Here is a 23,679-nt window from a genome sequence, read left to right as displayed (position 1 = left end):
ACACTCCAGTCACTCCTGCAGTTGATCATGGACATGAGTCTTAGGCTGCACCAGTCAGAAGACCACCTGCTGAAGCAGTATCTTTCTCTCCAATAAATGCTTAGGGTTCATTGTCCCATACCAAGAAGATTAAGGACACTGACACATGAGGAGTGAGTTTAGGAGCAGAGGTTTAATAGGCAAAAGAGAGAAAATGTGAAACAGCTCTCTCTTGCGAGATAGAGGGGCTCCTGAAAGGGAATCCCAGCCTGGAATGGGAGTGTATCGGATTGTATAGGCAGGCTTGAGAAGATGGTGTCTGATTTATGTAGGGCCCACAGGTTGGTTGGAACAGGTGTGACATTTACACAGTTTGTGGGGAAGGCTGTTCACCCCACCCTAATCCTATTATGAAATGGGCTTTCCACTTGGCTGGTCCCATGTTGTCTGCTCTTTCCTGTACACATGGCTGGTAAAGAGAAAGGAAGACAGAGCCACCATGGGGACCATGCCTAGTCCCAGGTGTCCTTTTCCTATTGGCGCAGCTGCCGCATTCACCCGTGAGAGCTCCCAGCTTGCCTGTCTGTGTCTGAAGCATGATTTTACAGGCTGCTCTTTGTTAGAAAAGAAAATTATTTGGGGCCACTTTTCATTAAAAGGAAAACATTACTGAGGGCTTCCATACCCATGCTCTCTGCCTAAATAATTTCTTCTTAACTCCTGTATCACTGCCAGAATCTGAGCCAGAATGAGGTGACACAGAGAGGCTGGGACTGTGCAGAATGCATTTTAGTAAAGATGGCTGAGTGGCAGTGGTGATGTCCAGTTTCCAGGTGCAGCAGTGACATCTGTCCTAGCCTCAGGGTTCAGCGTCCAGCACTACGATGTCAGAAGTGTGAGCCGTGGCATCTGTGCTCAGCAGCAAGGGAAGTTGTTTCTAGGAGGGACCTCATCCCAGGTGGGCTGTGGATTTTGTTCCCGGTTGTGTAATTTCCATCCTTGTTCTGTGGTCTTCCTCACAATAAAATTATCCCCCAATACCAGATATACTACTTTATGTATAAATTAGAGAAATTTGTTTTCCATAGTTTGCTCCAATAAGTGAGTGAGAAATCAGTGTGTGGCCCAGTGTCAGAGAGCAGCATTCAGAAGTGTCCTTTGTGTGAGAGCCACATCCGGAATTGTCTACCTGGCCTCTACCCCATGGTGGAGAGATCAGCAGGGAATATCACATCTCATAACTGATTATATACATCCTCCCTTTTATTTCTGAGAGAAAAATCTTCTTTTACACAAGGTTTGGAAACCCACCCTATCCACCCACCCTGGGCACTCTGATCTCTGATCTCAGTGGTTCCCAATCTGGCTCCCAACAGAGAGGGCAGGGATTTAGAAAATACTCAGGCCATTTCCCAGAACACCTGTCTCAGAGTATTATGCATAAGACCAAGCCATCATTTATATAACAAGCACTACAGGCGAGGCTGATGCTCAGACTTGTGGGATCCTGGTGTTCTTGATCTGGAGACCAGAAACATAGGCTCCAGTCTTCTCATAAATCAAGAATCTCTTGCTCAACCCTAGACTTCTTGGATCACAGCACCATGTCCAGGTGATCCCTGTGCACATGGGAGTTATTTGTCTAAGTGTCCTCTAGGCATAGGGTCAGAACTGTGCAGTCTGCTCTTGGTATGGTCTGATCAGATCCCTTAGAACTGAAGGTCCAGGGTTCAGTCCTTGCACTCATTCTTTTCTACAGCCAGTCACTTCCTTGGTGCCCTCATCCATACTTGAGGTTTTAAGTATTGTTTATACGGTGTGACCTCCTAAATCTATGTCTCCATTCCAGTCTATTTCTTTTTTCCCCTAAACTCTGGAGTTTGTCCAACTGCCACCCCAGCTCCCTCATCTGCATTCCGAGTAGACATCTCCTCCACTGAGTGCCTGGGATGCCCCCTCCTCAGTATGCTCCTGCCAGAGTCTCCCCATTTCCACAGCAGCTCCACCCTTCCTTCTACTCACTCATTTTACAACTGTGGATGTCCTTGATTTGACCACAGATACAATCCATTGGCAAATGCTGTGAGTCCATCTTAAAATGTATCCAAAATCCCCTCACATCCCACTATTTCCCCTGCCGACACCCCAGTCAAGGTAATGACATCTCCAGCCTGGAATACTGCACTCGCTTCCCACTGTTTTCCCTTCTGCCTCCCTCATCGCTCACCTCTTAATTCTGTTCTCAGCACAGCAGTCAGAGCTCCTTTTAAAAGAGAAGTTGTACCACGTTTCTCTTCTGCTCAAAACTGTCTGCTACCTCCCCATCTTACTCAGAGCAAAGGTCAGATGCTTCTCCACACCCTCCAGGCCCACCTGCCCTGGCTGTACCTTTGACCTCATCTCAGATTCTCTCTCTCCAGCCCTCCTGGCCTCCTTCTTCTCCTGGGAACACAGACACCTTCCTGCCCTAGTGCATTTGCACTGGAGGTTCCCCTGCCTGGAAAGAACTTGCCCAGATATCCTCGTGGACACTCATATGTCCCTCAACTCTTTCCTCAAAGGTCACCTTTGCAACGTGGTGCACACTGACTACTCCAGCACAGCAGCCACCTTCCCTGTCCCCACTCTTCATACCCTGGATTACCAGCCTCACTGCACTTACCACCTTCTAGCACTTTCCTTCCTTGCTCTGGTTATAGTGTATCAATCATCTGCCTCTTCCCACTGGAACACATGCTCCACAAGGTTACAGATTTTTCTGATTTTACTTCAGTGATGTTGACGAGATGCAGAACCACTCTGTCCTATGTCTGGCCGACAACGAAGGTCACTCTAGAGCATCTCCTATTCTAAAGGCAGTATCTTTATTAACATAGACTCCAGCCAAGTGTAGTTACTTGGCAGCTACCGAACAAGGACCCCTCACACTGACATCCAAGCCACCTGTGCTTTTCTCAGCAGGGCTGCTAGTGTGTCCTCCCTCCCTCATCCCTCCTCCCACACCAACTCCCAACCCACACACACCCCTGCACACTGCAGCACACAATCAGGATTCTCTCTTCAGGAAAGAATAGTCCTTGATGATGGGTCCAATTTCACAAACAAATGTAAGTCTAAATTAGACTCTGCTTTATAGATTCATGAGTTGGGATTGGAGCCAGCACCAAGATCACTGGAACCAGGGCAGGAAGAGAGGGCGGGAGAGCAGAGCGGAAGAGGAGCCCTAGAAGGAGGGCAAGAGATGAATGGGTCTGAAAATTTGTCTCAGAAACACAGAGACTCCCGTGTGCAGGGGCCGCCCTGGTCAATGTGTGAGCCTCTGTGGTCACAGCTCCCATGGGATAAGTTTCCACTGAAGGGACAAGGACAATGGAGCAGTGAAGCTGACCCAGCTGAGGACTGACCACATAAAACCCATGATGGACTCAGCAGGGCACAGGCCCCATCCACACTCAGCTCCTCACAGCCTTCTCCATCCCCACCTGCAACAGACTCAGCACAGCAAACGTGGATTCTGGAAGGTTCACAGGTCTTTATTTCCTCTCTCAAATTGCAGGAATTGACTTATTTAATTAACCCATCAACCGCTCATGGAAAATATTTGAGAAAACACATTTATATTCAGATTCTTATTTTCTATAGGGAAGTAGGTGGTTGCAGCTCAGTGCACCATGAAGTTGAGACAGAGATGGAGACATCCAGCCCCACCTCTCTGGAACAGGAAAGATGACTGGGGAGGGAACACAGGTCAGTGTGGGGACAGGGGTCATGGTGGACATGGGATGGGCTGTCCCTCCACCTTCTCACATTATGCTAAGAGGGACACAGACACATTCAGATGCCTTTGTAGAAAGAGATGCCAGAGGCTCTTGAAGTCACAAAGGGGAGGCATGAAGAAATCCTGCATCTGAGTCCCACACAACACAGCTGTCTCAGGCTACAGAAAACAATAGTCATGAACAAATTCAGGTCAGTCATGGTAAGTGATGACACTCTGAACAGCCCACCACACACTGGAAATGTCCCAGTCAAAGAATCCCCATTACCCAGTCCTTTCCCCTCTGCCTTACCCCGTACCCACTTCAGGCCCCCCAGAATCTCACCTTTACAAGCTGTGAGAGACACATCAGAGCCCTGAGCACTGTTGCTGCCTGGAGTAGAACAAAAACAGGATCTGGTCAGAGCCCGTGGGAGATGTGAGCCAGGAGGAATTATGGGTGGGTGAGCTCCTCCACACTTCCACCCCCACCACTTACACACAGCCTGAGAGTAGCTCCCTCTTTTTCCACCTGTGGGAAGAAAATGTCCTATGAGGGGACAAGGACGAGGCAGGGCCATGAGACTTTAGAGGAACCTCCTAGTCTTGAACCCAAGAGAAGTTTCTAGAACCATGATTACACACCCAGGGCAGGATCAGGAAACACCAAGAAAGTAGGTGTGGGTCCTGGACCAACCACCCTCCTAAGGTCTGTCCTTAGCAGGGACCTTCCCCTGACTCATGAATGCTGGAATCAGGACCCCATCACCACAATCGTCAAGGTGATACATCTGTCCTTCATTGTCACATGTGCTTCACAAAAGAATAAGTGCTGGCACACAGGGCCCCAGGCTGGGTCAGCCCAAGTGTGGATAATGCTTCCCAGTAATAAGGCAGGGAACACGTCTACCTGGGGTTTGAAATACCCAGTGTGACAAGAAAACCCAGACCCCACCCCTCACCCCTTCCCTACCTGAGCTCTTCCTCCTCCACATCACTGCAGTGACCACAGCTCCAGTGACCATAGCTCCTAGGACAGCCAGGCCAGCAACAATGCCCACGATGGGGATGGTGGGCTGGGAAGACGGCTCTGGGAAAGGAGGGGAAAGTGAGGGGCCCTGACCCCAGACCTCAGCCTTGACCCTGCTCAAGGCTCCAGAAGGGCTCTTGCTTTCCCTGAGAAGAGATGTGACTCCCCCCAATTCCCTCCTTACCTATCCCCCTCCTTACCCCATCTCAGGGTGAGGGGCTCCTCCAGCCCCTTGTGCTGCACATGGCATGTGTATCTCTGCTCTTCTCCAGAAGGCACCACCACAGCGGCCCACTTCTGGAAGGTTCCATCCCCTGCTGGCCTGGTCTCCACAAGCTCGGTGTCCTGAGTTTGGTCCTCCCCATCCCGCTGCCAGGTCAGCGTGATCTCCGCAGGGTAGAAGCCCAGGGCCCAGCACCTCAGGGTGGCCTCATAGTCAGCGATGGGGTGGTGGGTCACATGTGTCTTTGGGGATTCTGATGGGAAGAGTCAGAAAATTTTGGCAATTTGCATCTCTCATGGGACACCTCAGCATCATCCATGGGACCATCCTGAGAATGGAGAAGACACCTGGGGTGGGGAAGGGAGCACAGAACCCAGACACCAGCCTGGACACAGCACCCGCAATAATCTACTTTTTGAAAAATTCTAGTCTCTGAAGGAAGAACAGGGACTTCTGGTCCTGACCTGAGTGGAGGCTGAGGGACTGAGAAAAGCTGGAATCGGACCTTCAGACACATTGAGTGTCAGGCAGAGAACATGGCCTGAGAGAAAAAGTCACCGTGCCCAAGGCTGCTGCAGGGGTCAAAGGGGACTCTATCAGTATTCCAGGGACCATCTTCCCCTCCATTTCCTCAGAGACATCATCTCTTAACTGTCCTAGAGAGCAGAGGGGGCTCTCAGAGGAAACTCAGGAAAACTCATGCCATTCTCTATTCAAGGGAGGGCGATATTCTAGCGCTGATCCCATTTCCTCCCCTCCTCGTGGGAGGCCATCCCGGAAGATCTATAGGAGATGGGGACGGCTCCCCACTGCCCCTGGTACCCGCGCGCTCCAGCGTCTCCTTCCCGTTCTCCAAGAATCTTTTGAGCCTCTCCACGCACTCCCCCTCCAGCTGTGCCCTCAACCGCTCTGCATGTTTCTCTGCCTCCAACTTGCGCTGGGTGACCTGAGCCGCCGTGTCCGCGGCTGTCCAGGAGTGCAGATCCTCGTTCAGGGCGACGTGATCCTTGCCGTCGTAGGCTATGCGGCAGTACCCGCGGAGGAGGCGCCCATTGGGCCCCAGGTCGCAGCCAAACAACACCTGGAAGGTGTGAGACCCTGGCCCCGCCCTTGCGGTCAGCCCCGCCCACCCTGCCGCGCCCTGACCAAACCGCAGGGATTTGGGGCTAAACTGAACATGAAACTGGGTAAAGGCGCCTTGGGGTTCTCTCGGGTCCAGGGTACGAGTGGGTTCTGCAGCCTCGGGGTGGATCTTGGGCCCAGAGACTCAGTTGGACCCGGGCCGTCCCTGGAAGATGGGGAGGGGGTCGTGACCTGCGCCCCGGGCCGGGGTCACTCACCGGCCTCGCTCTGGTTGTAGTAGCCGCGTATCTCCCGCAGGCTAGCTCGGCAAGCCTGTGCGCAGGCCTCTGCTCTCCGTGTCTCCCGGTCCCAATACTCCGGCCCCTCCTGCTCCGCCCACGGCGCCCGCGGCTCCATCCTCGGAATCGCGGAGTCGCTGTCGAACCGCATGAACTGCGTGTCGTCCACATAACCCACGGCTATGTGCCGGGGCTCCCCGCGGCCGGGTCGGGACACGGTGGTGTAAAAACCTCTCATGGAGTGGGAGCCTGGGGACGAGGAGGGGCTGAGACCGCCGAACCTCCTCTCGGGGCCACTACCCGGGTCCTGCTCCCCCGTCGGACGGTCCCCTCGCTCCTCCCCACAGAGGCCGTTTCCCTCCCGACCCCGAACTCACTCGCCGAGGTCTCGGTCAGGGCCAGGGCCTCCGAGAGCAGCAGAAGGAGGGTTCGGGGCTCCATGACCCCAGTCTCGGCCTCTGGGGAGAATCTGAGTCCAGGTAGGTGAGCGGGGGCTTCAGAACCGGGACCGCGGCGACGCTGATTGACTTATCTAGAAATGGGAGTGAGAACTGGAGAGGCGTCATGAGTATCCAGGAAGAAGGATCTTACAAGTTGGGAGAAGTGAAACGGGAGTGGGGACTCCCCAACGCTGCGCCTCCCCAAAACAGACAGGGCCCTGGGCGCCTGAGACGCTGAGAGCCACGCCCGGGAACTAGGACTTTGTCCTGATCCCTCTTCTCCTACACCAAGCTTCTTTGTCACACTGTCTGCCTGAGTCCTGGCCAAGGATCTGTCTGTGGAAACCAGGGAGAGACTCCCCAGGCCCTTCCCCTTCACTTCTTGTCCTGGAATCCCCCTCCCTGGACTGGACTCCCTCCCTCCCACTCCTTACCTCTCCCCTTGGACTCTTGTACAAGGAAACTCACCACGGGGAACTTGATGCCAGAGAGTGAGCTCGCCCTGGAATAGAGGTATAGAGACAGGGGTTTTCTCTTTAAACCTGGTGAAGTTTTGTCTGAAGGCACCAGAGAGAGATTCTTATAGAGACCAGTTTCCTTTTTGTTTATTAATACAGTAGGTAGCACAATATTGGTAATCCCTGAATGGTTAGAATTCTAATCGTAAAAGGCCTGTGTCAAAATAGCATTGCAGTTAAAGTCTCAAATCTCCTAAGTTTTACTTTCCCAGACTATGGATCTGTGATTCTGGGTCGTTGCATTTAAAATTATCTCATTCCCTAGCTGGAGTTGCCCTGTGTGAGTCCAGAACATCTCCTGAATACAAAGTAGCAGCGTTTGTTACTCTATATTGAACTGGGAGCCTGTAGTCATCACCTCAAAGTTGCCAGTGCTCGGTGCAGTCCCAATGCTCTTCACCAGCGGTCAAGCACTGCCTGCTTTCGTGAACTATGCACATGTAAGCAGTGTGCATATTTTATTCGGACACTTGGTATTTTTGTAAGCCATTTTTTTTAAAAATCATAGGGAAGTCATTAGTTTTTAGGCAGTCCCACAAATTGTATTAAATACTGAAAGAAAAGAACCCCCTCCTAGGCTCTTCCACTGCTTTAGAATTCTTTCCCCTGCTTCTTTTCCTCATCTCCTGCTTCTCCAGCCCTTCTCTCTGCCCCTCTCATCCCTCACACCCTGCTCTCCCCTCAGTTCCCATTGCCCAATCACTCTCAAATTGTGACACTGTAGAGAAAAGTTCCTTTTCCCTAAAAACTTTCTTTCTGTCCCTTTCTATTTAATCCTTGCCTCTCACCTTCACCCCCTTCCCTTCACTCAACCACTGCTCTGCTTTCTGTCACTGCAGTAGTGAAATTTCTAGAATTTCATGGACATGCAATTATATGTGATGTAGTCCTTTGTTTGGTCTCTCACTCAGCATAACAGTGTTTGAGATGATGCCATTCATTCATTTTTGTTGCTGAGCAGCTGCCCGGTATTGCTGGAATCCCAGTTTACTCATTGGTTTCTCTATTCTCCAGTTGATAGACATGGGGACTACTCCAGTTAGGGTGTGTTATTAATGAAGCCACTATAAATAACTGTTCACAAGTGTGGCCTTGCATTTTCTACTTCTTTTGGATAAATACATATTTATGGAATTGCTGGATCATGTGGTAATGGATGAGTAGCTGTATAAGAAATTGCCAAACAGCTTTACAAATTGGCTGCAACATTTTTTTGCATTTGCATCAGCAAAATCAGGCCTTCCTACTTTTTCCACATTCTTGCCAGTATTTAGACTTACCATATGTCTTTTTAACTTTACCTATTCCAGGTGATGTGTGGTGGTTTCTCATTGTGGTTTTAACTTGCACTTCTTTGATGACTAGCATTGCTTGCTATCTTTTCATGTCATCTAAGTGACTTATTACATATATTTTATGAACTCTTTGGCGAATTCAATGATTAATTTAGAGTTTTTTTTCCAAATTCCCTAGTGTTCTTTACATATGCAATGAAGCTGGTGACAGAGAAAGACATTTATTTCTTCCTTTTCTGTCTACCGATCTTTTTTCTTTTACAATTATTTGTATTTAGTAGAGATGAGGTCTCACTATCAGGCTGGTCTCAAACTCCTGAACTCAAGTGATCAGCCTCCCAAAATGCAGGGATTACAGGTGTGAGTCACCATGCCTGGTCCTTCTATTAGTGTTTTATTTCATTTTCCTGCCATGTTGCACTGGCTAGGATGCCTGTTAGGTGTTTAAACAAGAATGATGAGAGCTCACATATTTGTTTACAAGAAACTCAAACAAATTTACAAGGAAAAAACCCAGCCCCATTAAAGAGTGGGCAGAGGACATGAACAGACCCTTCTCAGAAGACATTTACATGGCCGGGAAACATATGCAAAAAAGCTCAATATCACTGATTATTAGAAAAAGGCAAATCAAAACCACAGTGACATATCATTTCTCGCCAGTCAGAATGGCAATTATTAAAAAGTCAAGAGAAAATATATGCTGGCAAGGCTGTGGAACAATAGGAACACTTTTACACTATTGGTGGGAATGTAAACTAGTTCAACCATTGTGGAGGACGGTGTGGCCATTCCTCAAAGATCTAGAACCAGAAATACTGTTTGACTCATCAGCAATCTTATTACTGGGCATATACCCACAGGAATATAAATCATTCTACTATAAAGACACATGTACACATGTGTTTACTGCAGTACTATTTACAATAGCAAAGACAGGAAGCCAAACCAAATGCCCCTCAATGACAGACTGGATAAATAAAATGTGGTACATATACACCATGGAATACTACATAACCATGAAAAGGAATGAGTTCATGTCCTTTTTAGGGACATGGATGAAGCTGGAAGCCATCATCCTCAGCAAACCACCATGGGAACAGAAAACCAAACACTGCATGTTCTCACTCCTAAGTGGGAGCTGAACAATGAGAATACATGGACACAGGGAGGGGACATCACACACCAGGGCCTGTTGGGGAGTTGGGATCGAGGGGAGGGAACTTAGAGGACAGACAAGTCAATAGGTGCAACAAATCACCATGGCAGACTATGTAACAAACCTGCAGGTTCTGCACATGCCTGGAACTTAAAGTAAAATAAAATAAATTAAATAAAAAAACAAAGTGCATGTCTTACATGTACATATATGTTAATTGTAGCAATATTCACTATAGCAAAGACTTGGAATCAATCTAAATGTTCATCAATAGTAGACTTAATAAAGAAAATGTGGCCACCTGTAATCCCAGCACTTTGGGAGGCCAAAGGGGGCAGATCATGAGGTCAAGTGAGGGAGACCACCCTGGCCAACATAATGAAACCCCGTCTCTCCTAACAATACAAAAATTAGCTGTGCATGGTGGCATGTGCCTCTAGTCCCTGCTACTTGGGAGGCTGAGGCAGGAGAATTTCTTGAACTCTTCAGGTGGAAGTTGCAGTGAGCTAAAATCATGCCACTGCACTCCAGCCTGGCGACAAAGCAAGATTCCATCTCAAAAAAAAAAAAAAAAAAGGGAAATATACACCATAGAATACTATGCAGCCATTAAAAAGAATGAGATCATGTCCTTTACAGGAATATTGATGGAGTTGGAGGCCACTGTCCTTAGCAAACTAATGTAGGAACAGAAAACCAAATACCACATGTTCTCACTTATTAGTGGGAGCTAAATGATGAGAAAAGATGGACAAGTAGAGGAGAACATCACACACTGGGGTCTACTTGAGGGTGGAAGGTGGGAGGAGGGAGAGGATCAGAAAACATAGCTAATGGGTACTAAGGCTTATCACTAGGGTGGGTATTAATGGGTACAGAAATAATCTGTACAACAAAACCCCATGACACAAGTTTACCTATGTAACAAACCTGCACATGCACCCCTTAACTAAAAGTTAAAAAAAGAAAAAGAAAGTGCATATCTGGAAACTGCATACAGTCTGGTTCTGTGTTTTTTTTAAACCAAGTCACACAATTGCTGCTCTTCATTGGAGTGTTGATCCATGTATGTTTTTGTCATTATTGATGTGATAAGTGTTAGGTCTACCATGTTATTTTTCCAGTTTGGGTTTCTCTGTTTCTCCTGGTCCTGACCAAAGACTTCTTATTAGAAACCATACAAACAAAAGAAAGTAGAAAAACATTTTTAAATTGCTGCAAGAATAAAAGGTCAACTAAGAATTCTATATCCAGCACAGATGTCCTTTAAAGGAAGGCAAAATAAGGAGATATTTCAAGTAAAAGAAAATTGAGAGAATTTGTCACCAGCAGATCTGCACAATAACAATTGGTAAAGAAAATTCCCCAGGCCAGAGGCAAATGATACCGGGTGGAAAATGAGATTATCAGAAAAGATGAAGATGACCAAAAATGGTAAATATTGAACTAAGTGCAAAAGGCTATCTTGCTCCCCTCATTTACTCTTACTTTATATACATCAAATTGTTTAAAGATGAGAAAAAGTAAAAAGTTCTTTTTTTGTGGTGCTCATACCTATATAGGATATATTACGTATAATATCTATATCATAAGAGGTAAACATTTTATAGAGGATAAATGGTTGCAAGTTTTCTATATCTATGGGTACTAGTACATTATTAACTGAAAATGAACTGCAAAATATTAAGAATGAGTTAAATTCTGAAGGAACTTGAGACACCAAAAAAAATTCAAAAGATCAACAAATCTTGGAGATGGTTTTTTTGAAAAAAAAAAAAAAAAATCTTAGCCAGTCTTGAGTCTCATCATCCTACGATTTCAGAACTATTATGAACACAAAGGTAATCAAAGAACAGTCCTGCCCAGAAAGAGGAGTTATCCCTAAATATGGTTGCCCTGGGACAGTTGGCCCTCCCTGCTGGACCTCTTCCACATGGAAGCTTTCTGCAGTGACTCTGTTGCCTTGCTATTCCACTCTATCCAGTGTCCTGACCCAAGAGACGAGGGGTGTCTGCTGCTGTGTCCACATTTGGAGGAGGAAATCTTGATGGTGTCAGTACAGTACGAGCCAGGATGACAGCTCATGCCTGTAATCCCAGCAATTCAGGACACTAAGGCAAAGGATAGCTTAAGATCAGGAGTTGGATACCAGCTTGGACAACATGTGAGACCTTCGCCTCTAAAAAATAAAATAAAAATAAATACCCTTAGCTGGGCTTGGTGGTGGGCACTTATATTTCCAGGTATTAGGGACACTGAGGTGGGAAGATCCCTTGAGCTCATGAATTCAAGGCTGCAGTGAACTATGCTTGCACTACTGGACTCCAGCCCAGTCACAGAGGGACAATCTTGACTCTAAAAAACACATTGTAAACCTTTGTTCAATATGGGTTATTTTACTTCTTATTTGTTCAATGTATATTTTTATTTTATTTTACTGGTAGCACAATAAACCAGGACATGCTGAAACTAGAAATCACATCCACTTTCCAGTCTTAAAAAGCCTAGACCAGGGAGGTGAGGAGACGGTCCTCATTGGCGTTGAGGATTCAAGAAGGAGATGGGCTGGGCAGGAAGCTTTTTACTCGGAATCCGGAGGATGAGCAATGACACCCCTCTCTCCACCTCAAAACTCATCCAGGACATCCACTTCCTGGGAGCAGCAGCAGTGCAGCAGCGCCCCCTGGTGGTTCATGCGCTTCCTTTTGCAGATTACGCACAGCCCTGAGATCTACCTCTCTTTTGCACTTGGGATTTCTTCACTGGATACCAGGTTGAATCAACTTTCCTGTAAAGCAAAAGAAGCGTGAGGTTGCCGGGGGAGGAATGGTGTCATTTCCACCTTTGGCGAGATCCATGACACGTGTTCAGGGGAAGGGCCAGGTCTTACTTTCCACGCAGAGAGGATGCTCTGGCCACGAAGACGCCTGTGGAGAGGTGAGGACCGGCTCTCTACACTGATGGCCAGGAGCCTGAAGACGCGGGGAAGATTTATCCTCAGCTGTGTCCTATCAGGTTTTTCCAAAAGTCAAGGAGTAAGCCTGCATATTGCCTCTGGTGATGTGAGCTGCATGCACACTTAGAAGTGAGGTCACCCTGCTGGGGGTCCTGGGGCTGCTGGGTGTTCTGGGTGCTCGGTGTACAGAGAGGAAAATGAGGAGGACGCTTTGGGCAAATCAGGAACCATATTTTATAAATCACTTTTTAATTAGCCTTCGTGACATACAATAAAATATAGGACTCCAAAAGGAAAAAAGAAACTATCTAAAATTTGTGTCCTTTAATAAAATGTAAACACCCATTAACCACCAGGGATAGACATTTCGGGGGCAAACCAGAAGCCCCATCATTTTTCCAGCCCAGCAATAAACTCTTTTCTCTTCTGACTTTTATGATCATCACTTCTTTGTTCTATTTTATAATTTTATCATCTAAAATTATAATTTAGTTTTACCTTAGAAATATGCTTTGCTCTCTTTTATTCTACAGATTCTCCTTGAAATGTATATTGTGTGGTAGAGCTTCCTATAGTGTGCATTTTGCTGATTGCTCCCCAAGGCGTAGTTGAATATGTATTTCTATTACCCGTATTGCCTCTAAATTGGTAATTGGCTATGGAGGTCAGCTTAGCTTCAGGCTTGATTTCTTTTTCACTTGCACTTGTTTGATGGTACTGGATTGTGTTCTTTCATCAAGAGGAAGAACCTCACATTAGTTCTTTCTTCTATTGTGTTATCAATTGTCATTGCTATTCAATGGCTAAATCTGCTAATTCATGATGAATTGCAAAAGAGTTATTATAGTCTAAGTCTCATTACTTCCTCATTTATTATCTGATAATTTCTAAAGTGAGAGACTTACCCTCCTCTTCTGTTTGTCTACTACTAGAAACTTGTTTTTTGAGAGACTAAGACAAGCATCTACTCACCTATGACCCAGCAATTGCACTGTTAGTTATAAACCAATAGAAGTGCACATATGTGTGTGCCAAAATATATAAAAATATTATTCATAGAAGCATGATTTGTAAAATCTGGATACAAAACAATTGTCTATCAATAGTGAAGGGATGAGAAGTGTGAGCTATTATAAAGTAGAGCATTGGACAGCCATGGGAGTGAATAGGCCACAACCACGCACATCAAGATGATAAGACCCAGGGACATGACGGTGACTACATAATGTCATTCAACTAGAACTGGAAGAACTAATCTGTGTTAAGAATCAAGAGTGGACTTCTGCCAAGATGGCTGAATAGGAACAGCTCCGGTTTGTAGTTCCCAGTGAGAGCAAGCGAGAAGGTGAGTGATCTCCACATTTCCAACTGAGGTCAGGTTCATCTCATTAGGGCTGGTTAGACAGTGGGTGCAGCCCAAGGAGAGCTACTGAGGCAGGGTGGGGTGTCGACTCACCTGGGAAGCCAAGGGGCTGGAGAACTCCCTCTCCTAGTCAAGGGAAGCCATTAGGGACTTTTCCAGACACTCAACACTCTGGCTCATATACTGCACTTTTCCCATGGTCTTCACAACCTGCAAACCAGGAGATTCCCTCTGGTGCGTATAGCACCAGCTCCCAGGGTTTCCAGCACAAAACTGGTGGCTGTTTTGGACACAGCAGTTTTCTTTTTTTTCCTCATACCCCTGTGGCACCTGGAACTCCAGCGAGACAGAACCTCTCATTCCCTTGAAAAAAAAGGGAACTGAAGCCAGGGAGCCAAGTGATCTGGCTCAGCAGATCCCACCTCTACGAAGACCAGCAAGCTAAGATCCACTGGCTTGAAATCCTCACAACCAGCACAGTAGTCTGAGCTCAACCTGGGACATGAGTTCGGTGGGGGAAAGGGGAGTCCGCCATTGCTGAGGCTCAAGTAGGTGGTTTTAACCTTGCCTGTGTAAACAAAGCCCCTGGGAAGTTTACACAGCAACAGGGCAGAGCCCACGGCAACTCAGCAGCGCCTCTGCAGGCAGACAGTGACTACACTCCATTCTTGTTGGGCAGGGCATCTCTGAAAAAAAGGGCAGCCTGTCAGGGACTTATAAAAAAAGCTCCCACCTTCCTGGGATACAGCACCTGGGAAAAGGGGTGGTTGTGGGTTCTGCTTCAGCAGACTTAAATGTCCCTGTCCAGCAGCTCTGAAGGGATCAACAGATCTTCCAGCACAGCACTTGAGCTCTGATAAGGGACAGACTGCCTCCTCATGTGGCTCCCTGAACCCCATTTATGCTGACCGGGAGACACGTCATACAGGAGAGCTCTGGCTGACATCTGGCAGGTACCCTTTTGAGATGAAGCTACCCGAGGAAGGAACAGGCAGCAATCTTTGCTGTTCTGCAGCCCCCATGGGTGATTCCCAGGCAAGCAGGGTCTGCAGTGGACCTCCAGCAAACTCCAGCAGACCTGAAGCAGAGGGGCCTGATTGTTAGAAGCAACACTAAAAAACAGAAAGAAATAGCTTCAAATCAACAAAAAGGATATCCACTCAGAGACCCCATCCAAAAGTCACCAACTTCAAAGACCAAAGGTAGATAAATCCATGAAGATGGGAAGAAACCAGCACAAAAAGGCTGAAATCGCCAAAAACCAGAACACCTCTTCTCCTCTAAGGGATCACAATTTCTCACCAGCAAGGGAACAAAACTGGATAGAGAATGAGTTTCATGAATTGACAGAAGCAGGCTTCAGAAGGTGGGTAATAACAAACTTCTCCTAGCTAAAGGAGCATGTTCTAACCCAATGCAAGGAAACTAAGAACCTTGAGAAAAGGTTAGATGAAATGCTAACTAGAATAACCAGCAAAAAGAACATAAACGACTTGATGGAGCTGAAAAATCCAGAGTGTCTACTCTAGGGTTGGGGAGGGTGGTTCATACAGAGTAGGTCCCAAAGGTGTTTCTAGGAGTCTGTGACTGCTGTACTTTGATGTGGGTGTTGTTTGCCCGAGTGTTCACTTTGTGAAAATCCACTGCCTGCTTGTGGATTGTCCCCGTTTCTCCATGCATGCTGTCCTTCACTCACATATACATTTCTGATGTTTTCAAGCAATTCTATCTACAGTAAGAAGAATCACTCCTACTGTACATCCTTGGAAATGCTGCATTGAAAAAATTACTGCATTTTTTAAATTCCAGGAAATAAATACATATAAAGAAGAGAATCTACAAGAAGAACAGTAGGCCCTGGAGCTGACACCAGAACAGCTTTTGTAATGGCTGCCGAGCCAGGAACTAGGAATCAAAACCCAAACAGGCCCATGGGAGGTGGAGGATGTGAAATGATGCCCAGTAGTGCATGAATGAATGAGTCATGGGCAGTGGCTCATGGCTTGGCTGGCCAGTCACCAACTTGAAGAAAACAGAGTTGGAAAATTGGGAGGTGGAGGAGAGAGGTACACATAGACCTCCTCCTACAGGCAGAGAGTGTGAAGATAGTGGTTGTATGTGGATGCCTACAAGAGGGTCTTTAGGGGATGGAGATCCCTGTAATAAGGTGGGCAAGATGGCTTGATGGATGAGGCCACTCAGCCACAGAGGGCTTGCTCATGGAGTCCCTGTACAAAATGGCCATGATGACTGGGATGGACACTGCGTGGGTACAGCAATTGAGTCAACACTCACCAAGGATGACCTGGCAGCTGCCACCGTTGAGGGCCCAGCATGCCAAAAGCAGCTGTTTCTTTGGATGAAAAAATAAAACAGGCAATGGTAATTAAGAATAAAATAGCATTATGACAAATAAATATGCCACTAAAGATAGAGTAGAGGTTTAAATAATTGTGAAACTATGAACAAGATTATATCAACGGGAAGAACTTACCACAAGTAAAGAAGTTAAATGGTTGCAGAATTTTATTTCCCTTCAGGCATATCCGGAATGTTTTACAGATAAGTTCTACCAAAACTTCGAAGAAGGTTACTGAACTTATACATAATATTCAACAGAATGAAGAAACATGGAGAAAGCCAGTAATTCATTATTGTTTATGCATAAATCACATAGATTCTAAAGCCAGCTAGGGAATACATAAGAGAAAAGCATGACAGGGTAATCACTTCTAAGCAATTAGAGGTAAAAATACTGAGAAAAATAGTAGTAGACTGTGTCCACCAATGAGCTGTAAACAAATTAAATATCCTGCCTAGGTTATGTATACCAAGAATACAAGAATAGTTAAACTTTAAATCTGTAATGCATTTTACCACTTAATTAAAGAATAAAAGACAGAGATAATCACATTTCACTAGACACAAAAATTACTGCAGATGAAATCCAACACTTCCTCTCACCCACATTTCTTTAGTTATCTCCACTTTTAATAACTTGTGATCAGTGATCGCTTTGGCAGCACATAGATTAAAATTGGAACAATACAGAGAAGATCAGCATGGCCTCTGCACAAGGCTGACACGCAAATTTTTGAAGCATTCCATATTTTTAAAATCTCAATAATTTAGGTATCAAAGAAACATACCTCAAAATAATAAAAGTCATCTATAGCAGACCCACAACCAATATCATACATAACGGGCAAAAGCTGGAAACATTCCTCTTTAACACTAGCATGAGACAAAGATGCCCTCTCTCATCACTCTTATTCAACATAGAAGTTCTGGCCAGGGCAATCAGGTAAGAGAAAGAAAGGATATTCAAATAGGAAGAGAAAAAGTTAAATTGCTTTTGTTTGCAAATGGCATGATCCTATATCTAGAAAACCCAATTGTCTCAGCAGAAAAGCTTCTTAAGCTAAGAAATAACTCCAGTAAAGTCTCAAGACACAAAATCAGTGTGCAAAAGTCATAAGCATTCCTATACACCAACAACAGATAAGTAGAGAGTCAAATCGTGAATAAACTTCTATTCAAGGTTGCCAAAAACAGAATAAGATGCCTAGGAATGCAGCTAACAAGGGAATTAAGGGATCTCTTCAAAGAGAACTACAAACCTCTGCTCAAGGAAATCAGAGATGGCACAAACAAATGGAAAAAGACTCCATGTTCATGGATAGGAAGAATCAATATCGTGAAAATGGCCATATTGCCCAAAGTGATGTATAGATTCAATGGTATTCTTATTAAACTACCATTGACATTTTTCACAGAATTAGAATAAATGATTTTAAAATTCATATAGAACCAAAAAAAGCTTGTAAGCCAAGACAATCTTAAGCAAAAAGAACAAAACTGGAGGCATCATGCTACTCCACTTCAAACTATACTACAAGGCTACAGTAACCAAAACAGCATGATACTGGTACAAAAACAGGCACATAGACCAATGGAACAGAATAGACAACTCAGAAATAAGACCGCACATGTACAACTATGTGATCTTCGACAAACCTGACCAAAACAAGCAACCAGGAAAAAATTTCTTATTTAATAAGTGGTGCTGGGAGAACTGGCTAGCCATATGCACAAAATTGAAACTGGACTCCTTTCTTACACATTATACAAATATTAACTAATATGGTTTAAAGACATAAATGTAAAACCCAAAACTATAAAAACCCTAGAAGAAAATCTAGGTAATACCATTCAGGACATAGGAACAGTCAAAGATTTCACAACAAAAACATGAAAAGCAATTGGAACAAAAGCCAAAATTGGCAAATGGGATCTAATTAAAGTAAAGAGCTTCTGCACAGCAAAACAAATGATTACCAGAATGAACAGACAACCTACAAAGTCGGTGGGGGGGCGGAATTGCAATATATCCATCTGACAAAGTTCTAATATCCAGAATCTCCAAGGAACTTAAATAAATTTACAAGAAAAAAACAAACAACCCCATTAAAAAGTGGGCAAAGGACATAATCAGACAGTTCTCAAAAGAAGACTTCCTAAAAGAAGATGGCTAACAATCCCATGAAAGAAAGCTCCTCATCACTGACCATTAGATAAATGCAAATCAAAACCACAGTGAGATATGATCTCCCACCAGCCATAATGGAGATTATTAAAAAGTCAAGAAATAGTAGATGCTGGTGAGTTTGCAGAGAAATAGGAATGCTTTTACACTGTTGGTGGAGATGTAAACTAGTTCAACCATTGTGGAGGATGGTGTGACCATTCCTCAGAATTGAGAACCAGAAATGCTATTTGACCCAGCAATCCCATTACCGAGTATACACACAAAGGAATATAAATCATTATATTACAAAGATACATGCTCACATATGTTCATTGCAGCACTATTCACAATAACAATGACATGGAATCAACCCACATGACCATCAATGATAGACTGGATAAAGAAAAATGTGTAACACATACACCATGGAATACTATGCAGCCATAAAAAGGAATAACATCATATCCCTTACAGGGACATGGATGGAGCCGGAAGCCATTATCCTCAGCAAACTAATTCAGATACAGAAAAACAAACAACTATAGCATGTTCTCACTTACAAGTGCAAGCTGAATAATGAGAACACATGAGCACAGGTAGGGGAGAAACACACAGTGGGGCCTGTCATGGAGTAGCTTCAGGGAGGGAGAATATTAGGAAAAAGAGTTATGCATGCTGGGCTTAATACCTAGATGATGGGGTGATAGGCGCAGCAAACTACCATGGCACACATTTGTCTATGTGACAAACCTGTAGAACCTATACACATACCCTGGAATTTATAATAAAAATTAAAATAAAAGAAGAAGTTGTGATCAGATTGGGCCTGCCAAGATAATCCAAAATAATCTCCCCATCACAAAGTCCAAACCCTTAATCATATCTGTAAGTCCCTTTGGTTCTATAAGGTAACATATTTAAAAGTTCTAGGGCTTAAGGTTTGGATATATTTGTGAGGTTATTATTCTGGGTTTCACAGTGAATATGATGGCTGAAAAAAGTACTGCCCTGGAGTGTCAGATGCTAAAGACAAATGGTGAACTTAAAGGTAGCAACAGCAGAAACACAGATCATCTGAACATCAGCTGGATTAGAATGTAGCTGATTTCTCCTAAATACCTACAGCAATCAGAAGAAAGAGCATCATAGAAGAGCTCAGGGAAAAGCAACGTGAAAGGAGAAATTTGTGGCTGGAAAATCCATCTTTCAAGAGTAAGAGTAAAATAAGGACATTTTAATATAATTGGGACCATTGGTTTATTGGCAAAATTCCTACTCTAAAAATATTTAGGTCATAAAATATGGAAGGAAGGGAGGGAGGGAAAGAGAAAGAAAGAAAGAAAGGTAATCACAGGTACACATAAATAAATATTGTCATTATAAAATATTAATAACATAGAGTTCAAATGAAAAAATAATGTAAAGTACTTAATATGTTGGATTATTATCTCCTCATCCATGTTCCCATCCCTACCTAGGCTGTGCCATCCATGAGATCTGAGGAACATTGATTTCTTTTTCTCATACTCAAGTCCATGGAGTACAGTAGCCAGGATAAAGTAGGGGGTTGATGAACGTTTACCAAGTAAAAATGTTTCCTGGAGATAATTAACAGGCCAGGAATTGTGATGCATAAGCACAATTCAAAACCAGCTGAGGGGAGTGACATGAGAGAGCATGGTGGCATAGGAAACTCCAGGAGCCCAGCCCAACACAAGAGGGATGGCACAAGAGACAATGTGCTTGTGAAACAGCACACACACACTCACACACACACACTCACACACACAAAAAAAATCTTGAGGAGAGTTGTTAAACCACAGATTCCTGGACTGCACCAACAGATATTCTGATTGGGTTGACAATCAAGTGTATTGAAACTCTGAAAAACCTTCAAAGTTTTTTTTTTTAATGGAATGCTTCATGAATTCGCATGTCATCATTGCACAGGGATCATGCTAATCTTCTCTGTATCGTTCCAATTTTAGTATATGTGCTGCCAAAGCGAACACAAAATCTTCAAAGATTTATAGCAACCAAGTGAATGCAGAAAATAAAAATATCTGGAATTCAGTAGCAGAGCTTAGTGGGATCACAACGTACCCTTGGCCCATTTCTCCTTCTCCAGGTCATCAGTGGTCTTGAGGACAGCAGCCTGGGTTCCTAGGGTGGGGTCCTGGTGCCAGATGGAGCTGAGCAGATCTTGCTCTCAAAGAACTCTTTTTTTTTTCTCCTGTTGGGCAACTCCCTGAAGGATGAACAGAAATTTTACATTTTCCCCCTACTTCGATCTGTCTCAGGGCAGACAGCCAAGCTAGAGAGCATTTGATAAAAAATAAAATAAAATAAATTTTTTTTTCTTTTTTTTTTTGAGACGGCGTTTCACTCTTGCTACCCAGGCTGGAGTGCAATGGCACGATCTCGGCTCACCGCAACCTCCGCCTCCTGGGTTTAGGCAATTCTCCTGCCTCAGCCTCCTGAGTAGCTGGGATTACAGGCATGCACCACCATGCCCAGCTAATTTTTTGTATTTTTAGTAGAGATGGGGTTTCACCATGTTGACCAGGATGGTCTCGATCTCTTGACCTCGTGATCAACCCACCTCGGTCTCCCAAAGTGCTGAGATTACAGGCGCGAGCCACTGCGCCCAGCCCAATAAAAAACTTTTAAAAGCCAATGAGTCAGCAGCTACTTCTGGGGCCAAAAAAAAAAATCAATTGAGGAAAGTAGTAGATACACGGAAAAGACTGGAAGGGAAAGATGGGAGTGAGATGCTCTGGGGAAGTAGGGTTTTGGAAAGCTTCCATATTCCTGGGAAAGTAGATAGCCTTATAAATGACTAGTGAGGGGTACATGCTCACAAGGCACCCAAGAAGGTCCCTTGTTCACACCTCTAGCTGACTGCCAATCGCTGGATAAGCAAGAAGTAAAGGCAAAGGAAGAGTTGTAAACTTCCCAACTGACTGTTGAAGGCATGATCCCAACACAAGCACAAAGCCTGGGTGAAAAGACTGGAAATTTTTCTTTTTGGCTCAAAACATATAAGAAAATTTCTGTCAAAACACTGGAATACCACTGAGCTAAAAGAACAGAGACTTCAGTGACAACACACAATAAAGAATACAGTCTGTACAAAATAGTTTAGCATATATAAGTTTCAGAGTTACCACATTATAATATCAAAATATCTAGTTTTCAACTTCAAAAAGTATGATTTATGCATATATGAAAGTATGACCCATTCACAGGAAAAGCAATGGACATAAACTGTTCCTGAAGAATGCCAAGCACTGGACTGACTTACTAGACAATGACTTTAAATCAACTGTCTTAAACATAGTCAAAGAGCTGAAGAAAACCATGGACAAATAACTAAAGAAAATCAGGAGAACTACATTTCACTAAATGGTGAAAATCAATACACAGGTAAAAATAGTGAAAAGGAACCAAATGAAATTCTGGAGCTGAAATGTACAGGAAGCAAAATGGAAGATTTACTAGAGGGCTTTAAGAGCAGATTTCAGTATGCAGAATAAAGAATCAGTAAATGCAAACATAAGTCAATTGAAATTGTCCCATTTGAGGAGCACAAGGGAAAAAGTATGAAGAAAAATCAACAGAAGAGATATAAGAGGCAACATCAAGCATATGCATTTCGGGAGTCCCCAGAAGAGAGAGGAAAGAAGTGGGGAGAAAGAATATTTGAAGAAATAAAGACTCTAAACTTCTGAAATTTTATTAAAAACAGGAATCTGGTTATCCAACATACTCAAACTTTTAGAGCAGCATAAATTAAAAGATGTCCACACTGAGAGACATTATAATCAAACTGTCAAAAGTCAAAGACAAACACAGCATCTTGAAAACAAGGGAAGGGACTCACTGAGTACAAGGATCCTCCATGAGATTAACAGCCCAGTGTTCTTCAGAAACCATGGAGTTCAGAAGACATTGGCAGGACAAACTTAAAGTGCAGGGAAAAAAAACAAAAACAAAAACAAAAATCTGTCAACTGAGAGTTGTATGTCTGGCAAAACTCTCCTTCTGAAATAATAGAGAAATTCAGTGATTCACAGGTAAAGAAAAGCTGATGACATTTGTCTCTACTAAACCTATTTTACAATTAATGCTAAATGGAGCTTTTTAGTTCATGCTGAAGTAAAAGTATATTAGATAGCAACTTGAAGCCATATGAAACAAGAAAACTACACAGCTAAAAGTAACTTCATAGGTAAAAAGAAAAGCAAGTATGGGGGGCAGGGGGTGGTTTGTAACTCCTCTATTGTTTTCTCTATTTAATGTAAAAGAAAATGCCCATCAACTGATAAAAAACATGTAATCTATTCTGCAATGGAATATCATTTGACCATAAAAGGAATAATGTACTGATACACGCTACAACTTGGGTGAACCTTGAAAACATGTCAAATGAAAGAAGTCAGTCACAGAAGGCCATATATTGCATGATTTAATTTGCATAAAATATTCAGAAGAAGCAAATCTAGAGAGGCAGAAACTGGGTGCTGGGGGCTGGTGGCAGGGGAGAGTGGAAGGTGACTGCTTAATGGGTACAGAGTTTCCTTCCCGGTGATGAAAATGCTCTGGAACTCTATAGTGATGATGGCTACATAGCATTGTGAATCTACTAAATGTTATTGCATTGTACACTTAAATGGTTACAATGGTAAATTTTGTCTTTATGTGTATTTTATCACAATAAAAAAGAGGCTGGCAAATATATTCCGAGTTTGCTTGTGAATCTGCCCATCTGTCTTTTCCTCTTGGGATTTCATCCCCTATTCAGAGCTCACCCTTGGTCTTCTACAAGTGGAAAGCCTCCTTTCAGAACATGGTCCAAGATGAGGCAAGTCCAAACCCCAAAATGACTGTCTGTCTTGGATCTAAATGCTCAGATGTAACTCTGGGGCTAACTTCAGGGGCAGTTTCCAAATAAGATGACTCACTGGGAGGGACAATATTTGGCTTTAATGTTAGGGAAGTTATGTTTGCCTTTCTAAAAATGATCCTGCTTATCAGTGAATATATGATTTTTGTCTGTGCAGGATGGAG

The 23,679-nt window shown here is 44.2% G+C and overlaps 1 protein-coding gene and 2 non-coding genes across 3 annotated transcripts; 1 reads left to right on the top strand and 2 right to left on the bottom strand.

The window, feature by feature from the left end:
• Positions 1 to 3,491: 3,491 nt before the first annotated feature.
• Positions 3,492 to 6,791, bottom strand: LOC105728054 (class I histocompatibility antigen, Gogo-B*0102 alpha chain-like). Its single transcript, XM_064380599.1, has 7 exons — positions 6,728 to 6,791; positions 6,330 to 6,599; positions 5,812 to 6,087; positions 4,967 to 5,242; positions 4,710 to 4,826; positions 4,236 to 4,268; positions 3,492 to 4,130 (listed from the first exon to the last, which is right to left on the bottom strand). The coding sequence occupies exons 1-7, from the start codon at positions 6,789 to 6,791 to the stop codon at positions 3,814 to 3,816; spliced, it is 1,353 nt and encodes a 450-aa protein (XP_064236669.1). The 3' UTR covers positions 3,492 to 3,813.
• A 10,297-nt stretch (positions 6,792 to 17,088) lies between these two features.
• LOC135276630 (U6 spliceosomal RNA) lies at positions 17,089 to 17,195 on the top strand. The gene has a single exon (XR_010344169.1). It is a non-coding gene; the product is annotated as a U6 spliceosomal RNA (small nuclear RNA).
• Positions 17,196 to 20,514: 3,319 nt separating this feature from the next.
• Positions 20,515 to 20,621, bottom strand: LOC135276635 (U6 spliceosomal RNA). Its single transcript, XR_010344175.1, has one exon. It is a non-coding gene; the product is annotated as a U6 spliceosomal RNA (small nuclear RNA).
• Positions 20,622 to 23,679: the final 3,058 nt, after the last annotated feature.

This window comes from Aotus nancymaae, unplaced genomic scaffold (assembly GCF_030222135.1).
Source record: "Aotus nancymaae isolate 86718 unplaced genomic scaffold, 86718_ANA_hifiasm-v0.15.2.pri h1tg000027l, whole genome shotgun sequence".
NCBI classification, from domain to species: Eukaryota; Metazoa; Chordata; class Mammalia; order Primates; family Aotidae; genus Aotus; species Aotus nancymaae.
The sequence above is the reverse complement of the archived record's forward strand: the minus strand, read 5'-3'. Positions and strand labels throughout refer to the sequence as shown.